This window comes from Oryx dammah, unplaced genomic scaffold (assembly GCF_014754425.2).
Source record: "Oryx dammah isolate SB20612 unplaced genomic scaffold, SCBI_Odam_1.1 HiC_scaffold_23, whole genome shotgun sequence".
In the NCBI taxonomy this organism is placed as follows: domain Eukaryota; kingdom Metazoa; phylum Chordata; class Mammalia; order Artiodactyla; family Bovidae; genus Oryx; species Oryx dammah.
In genome coordinates, this window is record NW_024070207.1 from 83273199 (window position 1) to 83287853 (window position 14655).

General features: G+C 36.3%; 1 protein-coding gene across 1 annotated transcript in view; it reads right to left on the reverse strand.

Moving 5' to 3' along the window:
* Positions 1-14655, reverse strand: part of WNK3 (WNK lysine deficient protein kinase 3) — a 182902-nt gene that overhangs the window by 25588 nt on the left and 142659 nt on the right. Inside the window, exons 17-21 of the mRNA XM_040266051.1 lie at positions 13394-14322; positions 8761-8851; positions 8090-8220; positions 6771-7390; positions 4190-4401 (exon numbers count right to left, since the gene is read on the reverse strand). Coding sequence (XP_040121985.1) covers positions 4190-4401; positions 6771-7390; positions 8090-8220; positions 8761-8851; positions 13394-14322 — 1983 coding nt within the window. The remainder of the gene's footprint in view (positions 1-4189; positions 4402-6770; positions 7391-8089; positions 8221-8760; positions 8852-13393; positions 14323-14655) is intronic.

Below are 14655 nucleotides of genomic sequence, written 5' to 3' on the forward strand. Positions count from 1 at the left end.
GATAGGGATTGCATTGAATCTATAGATTGCTTTGGGGTAGTATACTCATTTTCACTATATTGATTCTTCTGATCCATGAACGCAGTATATTTCTCCATCTATTTGTGTCCTCTTTGATTTCTTTCACCAGTGTTTTATAGTTTTCTATATATAGGTCTTTAGTTTCTTTAGGTAGATATATTCCTAAGTATTTTATTCTTTTCATTGCAATGGTGAATGGAATTGTTTCCTTAATTTCTCTTTGTTTTCTCATTATTAGTGTATAGGAATGCAAGGGATTTCTGTGTGTTGATTTTATATCCTGCAACTTTACTATATTCATTGATTAGCTCTAGGAATTTTCTGGTGGAATCTTTAGGGCTTTCTATGTAGTGGATCATGTCATCTGCAAACAGTTAGTTTTGCTTCTTCTTTTCCAATTTGGATTCCTTCTATTTCTTTTGCTGCTCGGATTGCTGTGGCCAAAACTTCCAAAACTATGTTGAATAGTAGTGGTGAGAGTGGGCACCCTTGTCTTGTTCCTGACTTTAGGGGAAATGCTTTCAATTTTTCACCATTGCGGATGATGTTTGCTCTGGGTTTGTCAGCTATGGCTTTTATTATGTTGAGGTATGTTCCTTCTATTCCTGCTTTCTGGAAGATTTTTGTCATAAATGGATGTTGAATTTTGTTAAAGGCTTTCTCTGCATCTATTGAGTAATCATATGGTTTTTATTTTTCAATTAGTTAATGTGGTGTATTACTGTGATTTGCAGATATTGAAGAATCCTTGCATCCCTGGGATAAAGCCCACTTGGTCATGATGTATGACCTTTTTAATATGTTGTTGGATTCTGTTTGCTAGAATTATGTTAAGGATTTTTGCATCTATGTTCATCAGTGATATTGGCCTGTAGTTTTCTTTTTTGTGGCATCTTTGTCAGGTTTTGGTATTAGGTTGATGGTGGCCTCATAGAATGAGTTTGGAAGTTTACCTTCCTCTGCAATTTTCTGGAAGAGTTTGAGTAGGATAGGTGTTAGCTCATCTCTAAATTTTTGGTAGAATTCAGCTGTGAAGCCGTCTGGACCTGGGCTTTTGTTTGCGTGAAGATTTCTGATTACAGTTTCAATTTCCATGCTTGTGATGGGTCTGTTAAGATTTTCTATTTCTTCCTGGTTCAGTTTTGGAAAGTTGTACTTTTTAAGAATTTGTCCATTTCTTCCAAGTTGTCCATTTATAATAGTTTCTTATGATCTTTTGTATTTCTGTGTTGTCTGTTGTGATCTCTCCATTTTCATTTCTAATTTTATTAATTTGATTTTTCTCCCTTTGTTTCTTGATGTGTATGGCTAATGGTTTGTCAATTTTATTTATCTTCACAAAAAACCAGCTTTTGGCTTTGTTGATTTTTGCTATGATCTCTTGTTTCTTTTGCATTTATTTCTGTCCTAATTTTTAAGATTTCTTTCCTTCTACTAACCCTGGAGTTCTTCATTTCTTCCTTTTCTAGTTGCTTTAGGTGTAGAGTTAGGTTGGCATTACGCTTTTGATTGCTGAGGTATGTTTTTCAAAGTGGCTCAGTGGTAAAGAATCTGCCTGCCAGTGCAGAAGACATAAAAGATTCCTGGATTGGGAAGATTCCCTGGAGAAGGATATGGCAACCCACTGCAGTATTCTTGCCTGGGCAATCCCATGGACAAAGGAGCCTGGCAGGCTACAGCCCACGGGGTCTCAAAAGAGTGGGACATGATCTAACAATGAAACAATACATTTCAAAAAAGTCTATCTCAAATAAACCCACTGCCAGCTATACAACTAGATAAAGATCCAGGCCACCCCACCCATGAAGCTGCCCTTTTAGAAAGTCCTGGCTGACCTAGATAACTGATCGTTTGAGTGATCCTGCTTTTCCCTCCCTGTGCTTTAATTCCTGCTCTCTTTTTAAATTCGAGATCAAATTGCCAACATCCACTGGATCATGGAAAAAGCAAGAAAGTTCCAGAAAATCATCTATTTCTGCTTTACTGACTATGCCAAAGCCTTTGACTGTGTGGATCACAATAAACTGTGGAAAATTCTCAAAGAGATGGGAATACCAGACCACTTGACCTGCCTCTTGAGATATCTGTATGCAGGTCAGGAAGCAAGTTAGAACTGGACATGGAAAAACAGACTATTTTCAAATGTGAAAAGGAGTATGTCAAGGCTGTATATTGTCACCCTGCTTATTTAACTTATATGCAGAGTACATCATGAGAAACGCTGGGCTGGAAGAAGCACAAGCTGGAATCAACACTGCTGGGAGAAATATCAATAACCTCAGATATGCAGATGACACCACCCTTATGGCAGAAAGTGCAGAGGAACTAAAAAGCCTCTTGATGAAAGTGAAGGTGGAGAGTGAAAAGTCCTAAAGCTCAACATTCAGAAAATGAAGATCATGGCATCTGGTCCCATCACTTCATGGGAAATAGATGGGGAAACAGTGGAAACAGTGTCAGACTTTATTTGGGGGGAACTCCAAAATCACTGCAGATGGTGATTGCAGCCATGAAATTAAAAGACACTTACTCCTTGGAAGAAAAGTTATGACCAACCTAGATAGCATATTCAAAAGCAGAGATATTACTTTACCGACTAACGTCTGTCTAGTCAAGGCTATGGTTTTTCCTGTGGTCATGTATGGATGTGAGAGTTGGACTGTGAAGAAGGCTGAGCACCGAAGAATTGATGCTTTTGAACTGTGGTATTGGAGAAGACTCTTGCGAGTCCCTTGGACTGCAAGGAGATCCAACCAGTCCATTCTGAAGGAGATCAGCCCTGGGATTTCTTTGGAAGGAATGATGCTAAAGCTGAAACTCCAGTACTTTGGCCACCTCATGCGAAGAGTTGACTCATTGGAAAAGACTCTGATGCTGGGAGGGATTGGAGGCAGGAGGAGAAGGGGACAACAGAGGATGAGATGGCTGGATGGCATCACTGACTCGATGGACGTGAATCTGAGTGAACTCCAGGAGTTGGTGATGGACAGGGAGGCCTGGCGTGCTTCGATTCATGGGGTCGCAAAGATTTGGACACGACTGAGCAACTTAACTGAACTGAACTGATAAGGAGTAAACTTGCAAAATCCTAGGTACCCCACCCTTAACCCAAATAAACGAAGAACCCCAGGTCTGCTAGTGTTTGCTCTTGCTCTCTAGTGTGTGCTCCTGTTTCCTATATCCCAACCAAACTTCTCATTATGTGGCCCCACAGAATGTGTACCCCCCAATAACCTGTGAATAATTAACCTTGTTTTTTCAAAGTTCCCCAGCCTTTTCTAGCTTCTAAGGGCTGCCTGCATTCCTTTGTTTGTGACCCTTTTCTGCCACCTTCAAAGCCAGTAATGCTGCATTCTCTCTGACACTGCTTCATTTTTCACATCTTTTCTCTGACCCTTTCTTCTGCCTCTTGTACTTCAGAGGAACCTTGTGATTACACTGGGCCCACTCAGATAATCCAGGATATCTATTTTAAAATGTTGGTTACCATCTTTAATTCCATCTACAACCTCAATTACCCTTTGCCATACAACTGAACATAATCATAGGCTGCAAGAATTTGTACATGGACATATTTAGGGGGGAATCATTATTCTGTCTACCACAAATTCTGTTGAGATCTCATACAAACCCTTATAGTTCACCCTCAACCCTCTCCCTTGACTATGCAGATGGAACCAAGGAAGTCTGATGTGATTAACCTGTTTATTAGTTAAGTAGAGATTGATCATCTCTTTTTACAAATTCAAAGACATACATTTTTTCTAATATTCTCATAATAAATAAAGATCTCTTACATCAGATAGAACATGACTTTACTTTCAAGATTATCTTTGTTAGCAACAAACTCCTCAACAAACTCCAAATGCTAGACCAGTGGTTCACATTGACTACCAACATTTCAAAAACTGTTTTGGGGATTGAAATTGGGCTTCCAGGTATTTGTTTTCCAAATGAAAACAACACTCATCTGCTCTCCAAAATCTATCACCTATTCTTATCATTACTTCATTGATGAACATTCAGCACCAAAAAGAAAAGAATGTCAGAAAAATGTGTACTTCTTTAAATAATCTTAGGTTAATAAAAAATAAGTTTATTAGTGTTCCTTTTCTAATTTTGCTGATCTTTGACCAGGCTTTTAAAATCACTTATAAGACTGATTTACCTGTAGCAACTGTGCCACTGTCCACACGTGTCAAGGACTGGGGATGGCTTCGAAGTTTGCTTTTTAAAGATCTTGGTCTACGTGGTGATGCAGGTGATACAGGAGCTTCTGATGATTGGACTTTGCTATCTTTAATTGCTCGAAGGCGTTCATAGAGATCCTGTAGCTCCTTATTCTGCTGGGTTTGAAGATTTACCACCTCCTGAATATGTCTGAAGGAAAATCATGCAGAAAGCACTTTAATGGCACAGGAGCCATATAGATGAGCCAAGGAACTCTACCAGTACAAGTAAAGTTTAACGAGCAATTTAGATTAAGAATGTGGAAATACAGAATATTTTCACAAAACTAAGATGATCAGTGCCTTCCTTAAGTGCAACATTAAACTAATCAGACATAAAGAAAAAGCTCAATAAATTGACATGAATAAATTTATAAAACCTCAATATAGTAAAAGATAATTAAAAAAATTAAAGTTCCATAGTACTGATAATATTAACATGATTATATGTTGCAACTGTAAACAGGAAAAATTTTTTCAACATAGTAAAAGGTTAATATTCAGAACATATAAATATCTGCCAAAAATCAATGACTTTATAGAAAAGGGGGGGAATAATAAGAAAAAGTAACTCTAAAGGAAAGGAAATACAAGTAGCTAATAAATATGAGATGATGCACAACCTTAGTATTAATTAGAACACAAATTTTTAAAATAATTTTTATTCATCTGATTGGAATAAAATTAAAAGAATCAATAACACCCAGTCTAATGTTGTGAAGGAGCGGGAAAACAGGCACTTGTACAAACCTCTAATCCAGCAATTCCACTTTTAGGTATCTATCCTTCTAATATAAGTACACAAACATAAAAGGATGTTCACTTCAACATTTTTTATATAAGCAAAATATGGGATAAAACTGAAATTCTCATTAAGGAGGGATTAAATAAACTTTGGGGCTTTCCAGGTGGTGCAGTGGTAAAGAACCTGCCAATGCAGGATACGAGGGGTTAATCCCTGGGTAGGGAAGATGCCCTTGAGAAGGAGATAGCAACCCACTCCAGTATTCTTGCCTGGAAAACTTCATGGACAGAGGAGCCTGGCAGGCTACAGTTCATGCGGTTGCAAAGAGTTAGATGCAACTGTGCACACATACACACAAATAAACTTTAAATGGCTATATGCTATCCCAATGCATGGAATAAAGATTATTTGTGCAAACATGAAGAGGAGACAATGTTAAGCCAAAAAATGCAGAATAACATGTATATTATGATCCTACTTTTATAAACTTAAAATCTATATTTGTAAATGCATAAAAAATGACAGACAAGTTATATACCAGTGGTTGCCTATGAGAAATGAGGTTAGAGCATGAGAAATAGACTGTTTTGTGTGCATTTTTACTGTTGTGATATTATGATTTATAGTTAAAAAAAGATGTTATTTGATCTTGGTCCCTATTCCTGGCACACTGTTCCTAAAACCCTTGTAATTTTCTAAATAATAAGAGTGATCAGAGAATCTTTTGTTACAATGTTTGGTCTTTTGTCCTCAAATAGCTCCAGTTCCTGAAATATTTCCAGAGTGATAAAGGAGTGTCTCATTATTCAAAACAAGCCCCTTTAAATCACAAAGTGACTTTTTGGATAGCTCCTAAGGATGGGTACCTCTAAGGAGGGAAAAGAGGCTGGAGGTTGAATTAATTATAATGGCCAATGATTTACTCAATCCTGCCTACATAATGAAGTTTGCATAAAAATCTGTGAATTACAGGGATTCTGAGAGCTTCTAGGTTGATGAAGGCATGGAGGTGCTAGGATAGTGGCACTCCTGAGAGGCCATGAAGTTCCTTGCCCCTTCTATACCTTGCCATCTGGCTGTTCTTGAGTTGCATCCTTTAATAATAAACCAATAATCTAGTAAGAAAACTGTTTTCCTGAGTTCTATAAGCCATTCTAGCAAGTTAATCAAACCTGAAGAGAGGTTTGTGGAAACCTGTGGTAACAGGTTAGTCAGAAGCATAGGTAACACTACTTGGACTTGTGATGGGCATCTGAAGGGGGCAGTCTTGTGGGACTGAGCCCTTAGCCTCTGGGATCTGATGCTATCTTTGTAGTTTTCAATCATAAATTTTTTTGAATCATTAAAATGTCACCAGGGCTTCTCTGGTAGCTCAGCTGGTAAAGAATCCACCTGCAATGCAAGAGACCCTGGTTCAATTCCTTGGTCGGGAAGATCCCCTGGAGAAGGGATAGACTACCCACTCCAGTCTTCCCTGGTGGCTCAGATGGTAAAGAATCCGCCTGCAATGCAGGAGACCTGGGTTCAATCTCTAGATTGGGAAGATCCCCTGGAGGAGGGCATTGTGACCCACTCCAGTATTCTTGCCTGGACAATCCCCATAGACAAAGGAGCCTGGTGGCCTACAGTCCATGGGGTCTCAAAGAGTAGGACACAACTGAGTGACTAATCACACAGCACAAAATGTCACCAATCTCAATTAGCTACCAGTCAAATACTTAGTTCTATAAAACCCAAAGCAATCAGATTTGTGACAAAAGAGAAACAGTTCTTACTTTTCTCGTAATCTTTGAAGCTCCACCTTTAAGTCCTCATCCTCTATTTCTGACTCATCATCACTGCTCATTGGGGAAGACGGTGAATAAAAGTGTGAGCTCTGTGTTTGAACACAGGCTTTTTCTTCACAGAGTGGTAAGTGCTTTTCTCTCTCTGTACCAGTCTTTGCCTCTGATTTCCCTCTGTCAGGAAGAGTGGCTGAAAGTTCACTATTAGAGCTAGGCTGTTTCCTAGCAGTAAGTATCTCTCTCTCTTTAAGTAGTTCAGATCCAGACTGCATGCTACTTCCTGTGGCTGAATTTTCTTCCAATTCCTTTTCTGTAGTCATCGAAGATATATCAGTTTCACAAGCTATACTAAAAGGTGAAAAGTTGTCAGTTTGTTTGGAAATTCTTGGATCTTCTTTGAAGGTTTCATGAAGAGCTTGTAACTTCTGAGAAGAAAGTGAAGTTTGTGGATTGTGTGTGACAGGTTCCATTTCTACCAATTGAGACTTTGCTGTGTCAGTAAAGGCTAAAGTTTCTTCACTAGACTGACTTGTCATTTTATTGAATGTTGATATGTGTTCTATTCCGAAAGATGTCACTTCCGCTGACTCCTGCTGGGGAACTGTAATCACCTGAAATACAAAAAGGCAGAGGTGGCTGTCTCTGCCTAACCAAAGAGTAAACCCACAAAGAAATTCAATATATTATATGGTACAGACAATTGGATGGTCTTCTGTGATGTACACACATTGATAATACCAAAACTTTAAAATATTTTCACTGCAGGGGCCATAGATTTGACCCCTAGTCAGGGAAGTTCTGCATGTCACATGGAGCAGCCAAAGAAAAAAAAAGTTTAAAAAAATGCCATTTATTCTTGCCATATTCAAAGGTTTATGGTTGGGCCCTTTTTAAATTCAGTTGGCTACATATTGCTCAAATACAATTCTGCAATTAAAACATTCCACAGGTGCACATACAACTAACACCATTTTGTAAACCATATATACTTCAATAAAAAATTTAAAATATTTTAATTGCCAAGATTCTAAAGGACATGAAATTAGATTTATAAAAAAGATGACCCAACCACCCACCCACCAAAAAACAATGACACAGATCTATGCTCTGTTCCAGTTACTAAAATCCTCATTTCTTTAGACTCACCTTTAGTGGATGGCTACAGAAGGTGAGAAGATGCATATAAGGGGGAAAAATTAAATATGATAATAATCTACATTTAAAATAATTACCATCTACAGACCTAGATCTTCAATGCTGTCACCTTTCATAATGCCCCTGTAGAAAATGATTCTACCAAAGACACAAACCTGAAACCGACCCCGCTGAAATGATCCACTCATTGCTTTACATTTACTCAAAGACCTAGTATCAGTTGTGGACTCTCCTGTCAGATGAATGGGGTCAGGAACAACGGCTGATCTCGTATCTTCTGTTTCCACTGCAAGTTTTGCCAAATTGTAAGCAGAAAGGAGAAAATTGTTTGTTAATATTACATTTGTTTACATTACCAGAAATGAAGAAAAGTAGAAAAAGCTTAACTCCTGCTAGACAATTAAAAAAGTGTTAATGTAATAAGCAACACTGTAGAAGCCCCTACCTCTAAATCAGACATTTCAAGATTTATCCTGAGACTTAGTGTCTATATGAAATGAATACTTTAAAACTGAATTAGTTACAAAAGGAAAAATAAAATGGAAATGACATTAATGGGATGTGTTACATACATGGGCTATATGGAAAAGGTGGCAAGATTTGTGTATGAATAACAACAGAAAGAAACAGAAGTAAATGAAAAATGATGTTACCTAGTCTATGTCCCTGACTGTAAGCACACTACCTTGACGGACTTTTGATCTCTTGAAAAAGCTGGTTGACTGCCGTAGCCTGTATGCCCAGCTTTTTAATTTGCGAGTCCAGGATTTCTTGCTAATAGGATTTTTGAGACTAGGACAAGTAAAGCTTAGGCCAAAATATCCACCTCCTGTCTGCAGATGAATGGCTCCACCACTTGACACAGCAGCAGGATAGGCCTCTGGATCTCCCGGAAGTGAAGCATCTGGGGACATCTCCTAATGGAGACAAAAAGAGGAAAACCAAAATGGTAATAATTTACATGAGGCAGAGCAGTTATTTATACCATTGGAGTTTCTTGTATGGACCAATCAGCAATCAAAAACAAAATGTTATGTATATTTCTATTAATAGTACTATGTCAGACTAAACCTGAAGTATTGAACTTACAGGAATTAAGCCTTCTTTTTCTTTAAAAATATTATTTACACTTCAGATAAATAAAATCACAGAATATTAAATTTCTACCCTAGAATATTTTTTATCATAGCAACTTTGAAAACTGAAAATTAAAATCTGAAGTAAAGAACCTTCATTGCACCAATTTGCTAAAAAAAAAAGGTTAGTTAAATCTTATGATCTTAAAATGGAAATTTTCATCTATGTTTATATTACTTAAGACAGTTAAAGATGCCTGACACACATGATAAACATAGAAAATCAAGATATCTAGGCATTTAGATTTACAGAAATATACTACCAAATCAAATTTATTAATTATGTAATCACACAGAAATTTAATTTAAAATGGATCTCAAAATTATTTGAAATTCAAACTCTAAAAATTGTTAACATCAGGCCACAGCTGACTACAAAATCACACTTCCCTCTTCTTGTATTCCCATTTTTCCCCCCCAAAATAAGAATTAACTGCTGTTTCTGAGTACTTTAAAAATAAATTCCTTATAATAACTCATACAAAAAATTAATACACACAACCACAAATACTTTGGGAAACCTGAGAATGGCCCCTACAAATTTAGAAAATTAAAAAGTATTGAAAAGCTCAGAGAATAGGATTTAGCATTTGTCTGAAGGAAGATCGCCTGAAGTGAAGTGAAGTTGCTCAGTCGTGCCCGATTCTTTCGGACCCCATGGACTGTACCCTGCCAGGCCCCTCCATCCATGGGATTTTCCAGGTAAGAATACTGGGGTGGGTTGCCATTTCCTTCTCCAAAACAGCCTAAAAGCAGCACTAAGTAATCTGCAGTTTGGGATAAGCATTTTTAATACTTAGAGTCAACAGTCATTAAAAGTAAAATTCTGAACAACTAGTTTTTATTTTCCAAAGTCCTATTTTGGACTAACAATACTACTTTCATAAGAAGAAAAAAAAACTCTCAATAACATTGGTCCCACTGAAATTACAGAAAAGATTTTTATTAAGTAATAACTGGATCAAGGTGATAAATTAAATACAAGTTCTAGCTTCTCTTATCAACCCAAAGCTATAAGTGCAACAGGAAAAACAGATGTAAACACAGGCATATAAGATTAAAGGAGGAAAAAGTAGCCTCCTTTAATCTGCATAATGACATATGCAAGAACTGTTTCAAAATGCAGTAAACTCAGGTGGGAGATATGGGCAGCAGGAGAGAGCACCCTGAACAACCAAAAGGATGAGTAGTTGGACAGAATGCTTAGAAAGCTACACACAATTTGTCTCCTATCTGTCACTTTAACATCATCTTGTAACACCCTACTACTTACTGGCCTTCTTTTGGTTCCTAAAACAGGTCTCTACCTGTGAATATCACCACACAAACAAATCCTTCTGTGACCACCCTATCTAAAGTAATTCCTTAGTCATCCTATTGTAGCCCTTTTTATTTGTTTAGGATTTATTTTCCCCCACTACAGTGTGAGTTCCACAAAAAATAGAGATCTTGACTTATTCACTGCTCAGTAGGTATCCACTGAATGGAAGAGTGAACTGGTTAGGGTACCAAAGAAGGAACAGCCAGGCAGTTCTTCACCTTCCTACCCCATCTCCATAACAAAGAAAAGACATCAGAGGCATCTGCTCCCAAATAAGAGTGGCAAGAGGAAAATATTTGTGGCCAAGAAAAATATCAGCAATATAGGGAGGAGATAAGATCTAGGAGTAAGGGGAAGCCCTGCTACTTTTGAAGACTAGCTATTAGACCTCCCTCTAGGCAGCATCAGAGACAAGTCGCAATAACCAGTGCCAGGAAGCATGTCCCACGCTTTCCTCATAATTACTAGACTAAGACTATAGTAATTATATATAGCATTTACAAACAGACCAAAAGGGAATCTCATGGGGGCAAAAGAAAAACTGAGTACGCAATGAAGAATCACCAACACTTTTGGGAAATCAGTACTTTAAGAAAACACTAAACTCAACAAACAGAATAGCCAAGGAAATAGCATTAATAACATAGAATAAGGCTTTAATATCTAAAAAGACATGTGTGAATGAAAAAGAAATTATTAGAAATTAAAAATATAATCCTTCACATAAAAAAATAGCTGAATAGGAGATTATAAACAGCTTATAAATAGAGAAATTCTCCCAGTACAAAAAGCAAAAGGACAACGAGATGGAAAACATGAAATGAAAAGTTAAATAGATAAGAAAAAAAGTAAATGAAAAAATAAAACTGTCTATTCACAGATGATACGATCTTATATATTATATAGAATATCTACCAAAAGCTATTACAGCTAATAAACAAAGCAAAGTAGAAGGATATAACATCAACAATCAAAAATCAATTGTATTTCTATATGCTACCAATGAAAAATCAAAAAAGGAAATTTTAAAAAGCAATTTCATTTATAATAACAATAAAGAGAATAAAATAACAAACTGCTGGAACAACTTGATGATCACATGCAGAAAAATGAAGCTGGATCTTTATCTCACACCATATACAAAAATTAACTCAAAATGATGCTACTATCAGGATGGGGAACATGTGTATACCTGTGGCAGATTCATGTTGATGTATGGCAAAAACAATACAATATTGTAAAGTAATTAACCTCCAATTAAAATAAATAAATTTATATTTAAAAAAACAAAATAAAGACATTTTTGGACATTTAAAACAATCAAATTGCTAATCCATGCAACATATTTAAAAATATTATTTATAGAAGCATTTGAGAAGGAAAACAAAACGGAATTCTAGGACACAAGAAACTGGCAGGTAATAAGTTTGATCTAGATGTAGCACATGGACGTTTGAAACAAATATAAGAATCCATTTGACTTTGACACTTGGAAGATTTTCTTTTGAGCAAAAAAGCTTAAATAATAGAGAATTACATTTCATTTTTTATGGTTCTAATCACATTACATGATCATCAGATAACACATATGTTATTTACTGATTTTCAATTCTTCCAATCAACCTACAGACAAGGCATAACCAACTATTAAAAAATGTAGATGTTATAAACTTTGCTAATGCTAAAATGTAATTTAAGTAATAAAAAATAGGAGGCGTATAGGGAAGAAAAATAGAGGAAAGAGAAAATATAATTTCTCCACCATTCAGAGAAATGAGTCAGATTTTATTGTAGGAAATTGCTAAATCCAAAAATCAGTAAGTATATTATTTACAAGTTATTAATAGCAATGACCACAAGAACTAAAACCAGGAACTTAAATGTTTGGGGAGTGGGAGTGTCAACACAACAATTTAATTTCCTATCCTTCTGAAATTTTGTGTTTATGTATTAACTGCATGATTTTAAATTACTAGTTTATAAAAAATAAGTAAGTTATTTTTATTCAATGGGATGTTATGCTGTTAGGTGAGGTAAAACTATGGATTCTGATATGGATAGATGTCTGTAAGTGGGGGAAAAAATGCAGAACAGTACATGTATATAAGGATGTATATGTATATAAATATACAGTATATATCTGTATCTTTGTAAATAGATATAATACATATAAAAAAGTGCTATATAAATATTTGTATGTTAGTTAAAACCATGTCTGGGAAGATTTATTAATAGCTGTGTCTATAGGTTTGGAAGTGGGGTGGATTTTGCTTTATATATATGCATATATTACTTATATATTAACAATAATAGAGATACAGTGATAAATATTTGTAAATATGTCTATGATATACTATAAAATAAAAAATTAAGTTGTAGACCAATATGTTTACAGCACAATCCAATTTTATTGAATAAAAAGTTATAGGTTTTTATCTAGATCTGTATAAGCTTAAGTCAAGAAGGATAAGTACCATATAGTGCCTAAGCACCAGATAGTGGTTATCCCTATGAGCTGAAGGAACAGAAAAGAGAAGTTAAATTCTTACATTACATAAGTTGAGTAAAAAACAAGTCAGGAGATTATGGGGGACTTTAATTTTCTTAAAAAATTTTTTTCAAATAAATAAAAAACCCACAAACAAGATTAAATTAGAACCATAAAATTTTTAAAAGGAAACTGATAATAGGGATTTTTAAGTGGAAATCTAAAAGCAAGTTCTTCCTACCCCCTAAAACAATCTATCAGTCCTGTTCTGTCATTAATATAAACATTGCTCACAAGTTCCTAGCTAATTCAACAGAGGGGTCTCTCACAAAAGATAGTTCTACTACCTCTACTGAGAAGTTTTAGGCCCCTGCATCCTAAGCCATGGCCTTTTAAACACCTGTGACCTCAGAATCTTATGACATAGATAATTTCATTTCAAAGGACAGAACTTTAGAAAAGAAGGCATTTCTTTTAAAAGCATAAGGAATTGGTTAGAAAGAATGATACTTACATGTAAACATAATTCGCTGGGTATAGAAGTTATCACATTCAGGTCCCTTTTGAACACTGATATGTTAGCAGGCTGATTCACAGCCACATTGGACAGAATCTTAGAGCCTGTCTGCTGAAAATTAGGGGACTGTGCAGTACTATCTTGAATTCCACAGTGACTGGTGCCTATGACTTCTGGCACTGGACATGAGAGTACATCTTCAGCAGAGGAAGAAAATGGAGAGTCTATGCTTTGGGTATCCTTCTGACTCTCAAGGTAGATGCTAGGTATGTTATGCTCCTGATAGAGCAAATTTCTTAATTTTTCATCCAGAGTTTTAATTCGGTTGTCTGCAAATTCCATTTTTGGAGGTCTTTCCCCATCTGATTCCAGGACAGTAGAGGATAGAAGGCTGGTTGGTTCAAGGCCAGGATTCTGAGTGGGAACGACCATCTTAGGAGAACTTGCTTCCATGTTCACTGCAGTTTCTCCTTCTTGGGAAATAAATTCTGCATCCGTAGTTCGCTGCTGCACTAGTAAGGATTGAGGCTTTTGATCAGATATAAATGCCGGGGTTGTAAGACAGTTAGCAGCAATCTGAGTTGACTCGTCAGAAGCTGCCTCACTGGCAGCTTGGTGACCTGGATACACAGGTAGAAATATGCCTGCTTCATTGGTGAGTCCCTCACATTCAAGTGGAACTGCATGAACTGAAGTAGCAGTATGATTGGAACTACTAGCAACTAGTGCCATTATTTGCCTGTCATCTTCTACTTGATAAAGTATAGCTGGCTGCTTAGTTTCTACACTGGCATATTCAGAAATCTTACCATCAACTACATCCTTGTGTTGTGATGTGGAGGTGAAAAGTACACGCTGGCACGGATTACTTTCTAGAGTAAGCAGTGTGTCCTGTGATATTTCCTTATTACTTATGTTTCTTGGACCTGAAATAATAACAAAGAATGGCTAAGCATGTATTGGTAAGTACAAAGCACAGACTAGTCCAAACTCAAAAGGGACAAGGAGGAACAAGGTGCAAATCAGAACCAGTGTGAAACTACTCTTGTAAATAAGAATCAAAATACACAGAATTCAACCTAACAAGGAGAAAAACCTTTTTTTTTCCATAAATAATGAAATTTAAATGGCTTAAGTTATATTCTAATATTAACATCTTCAAAAATGCTTATGGAGATTCTCATAAATGGAATAAAATACCCATGTTGTTGTTCAGTCACTAGTCATGTCCAACTCTTGGCTACCCTATGGACTGTAGC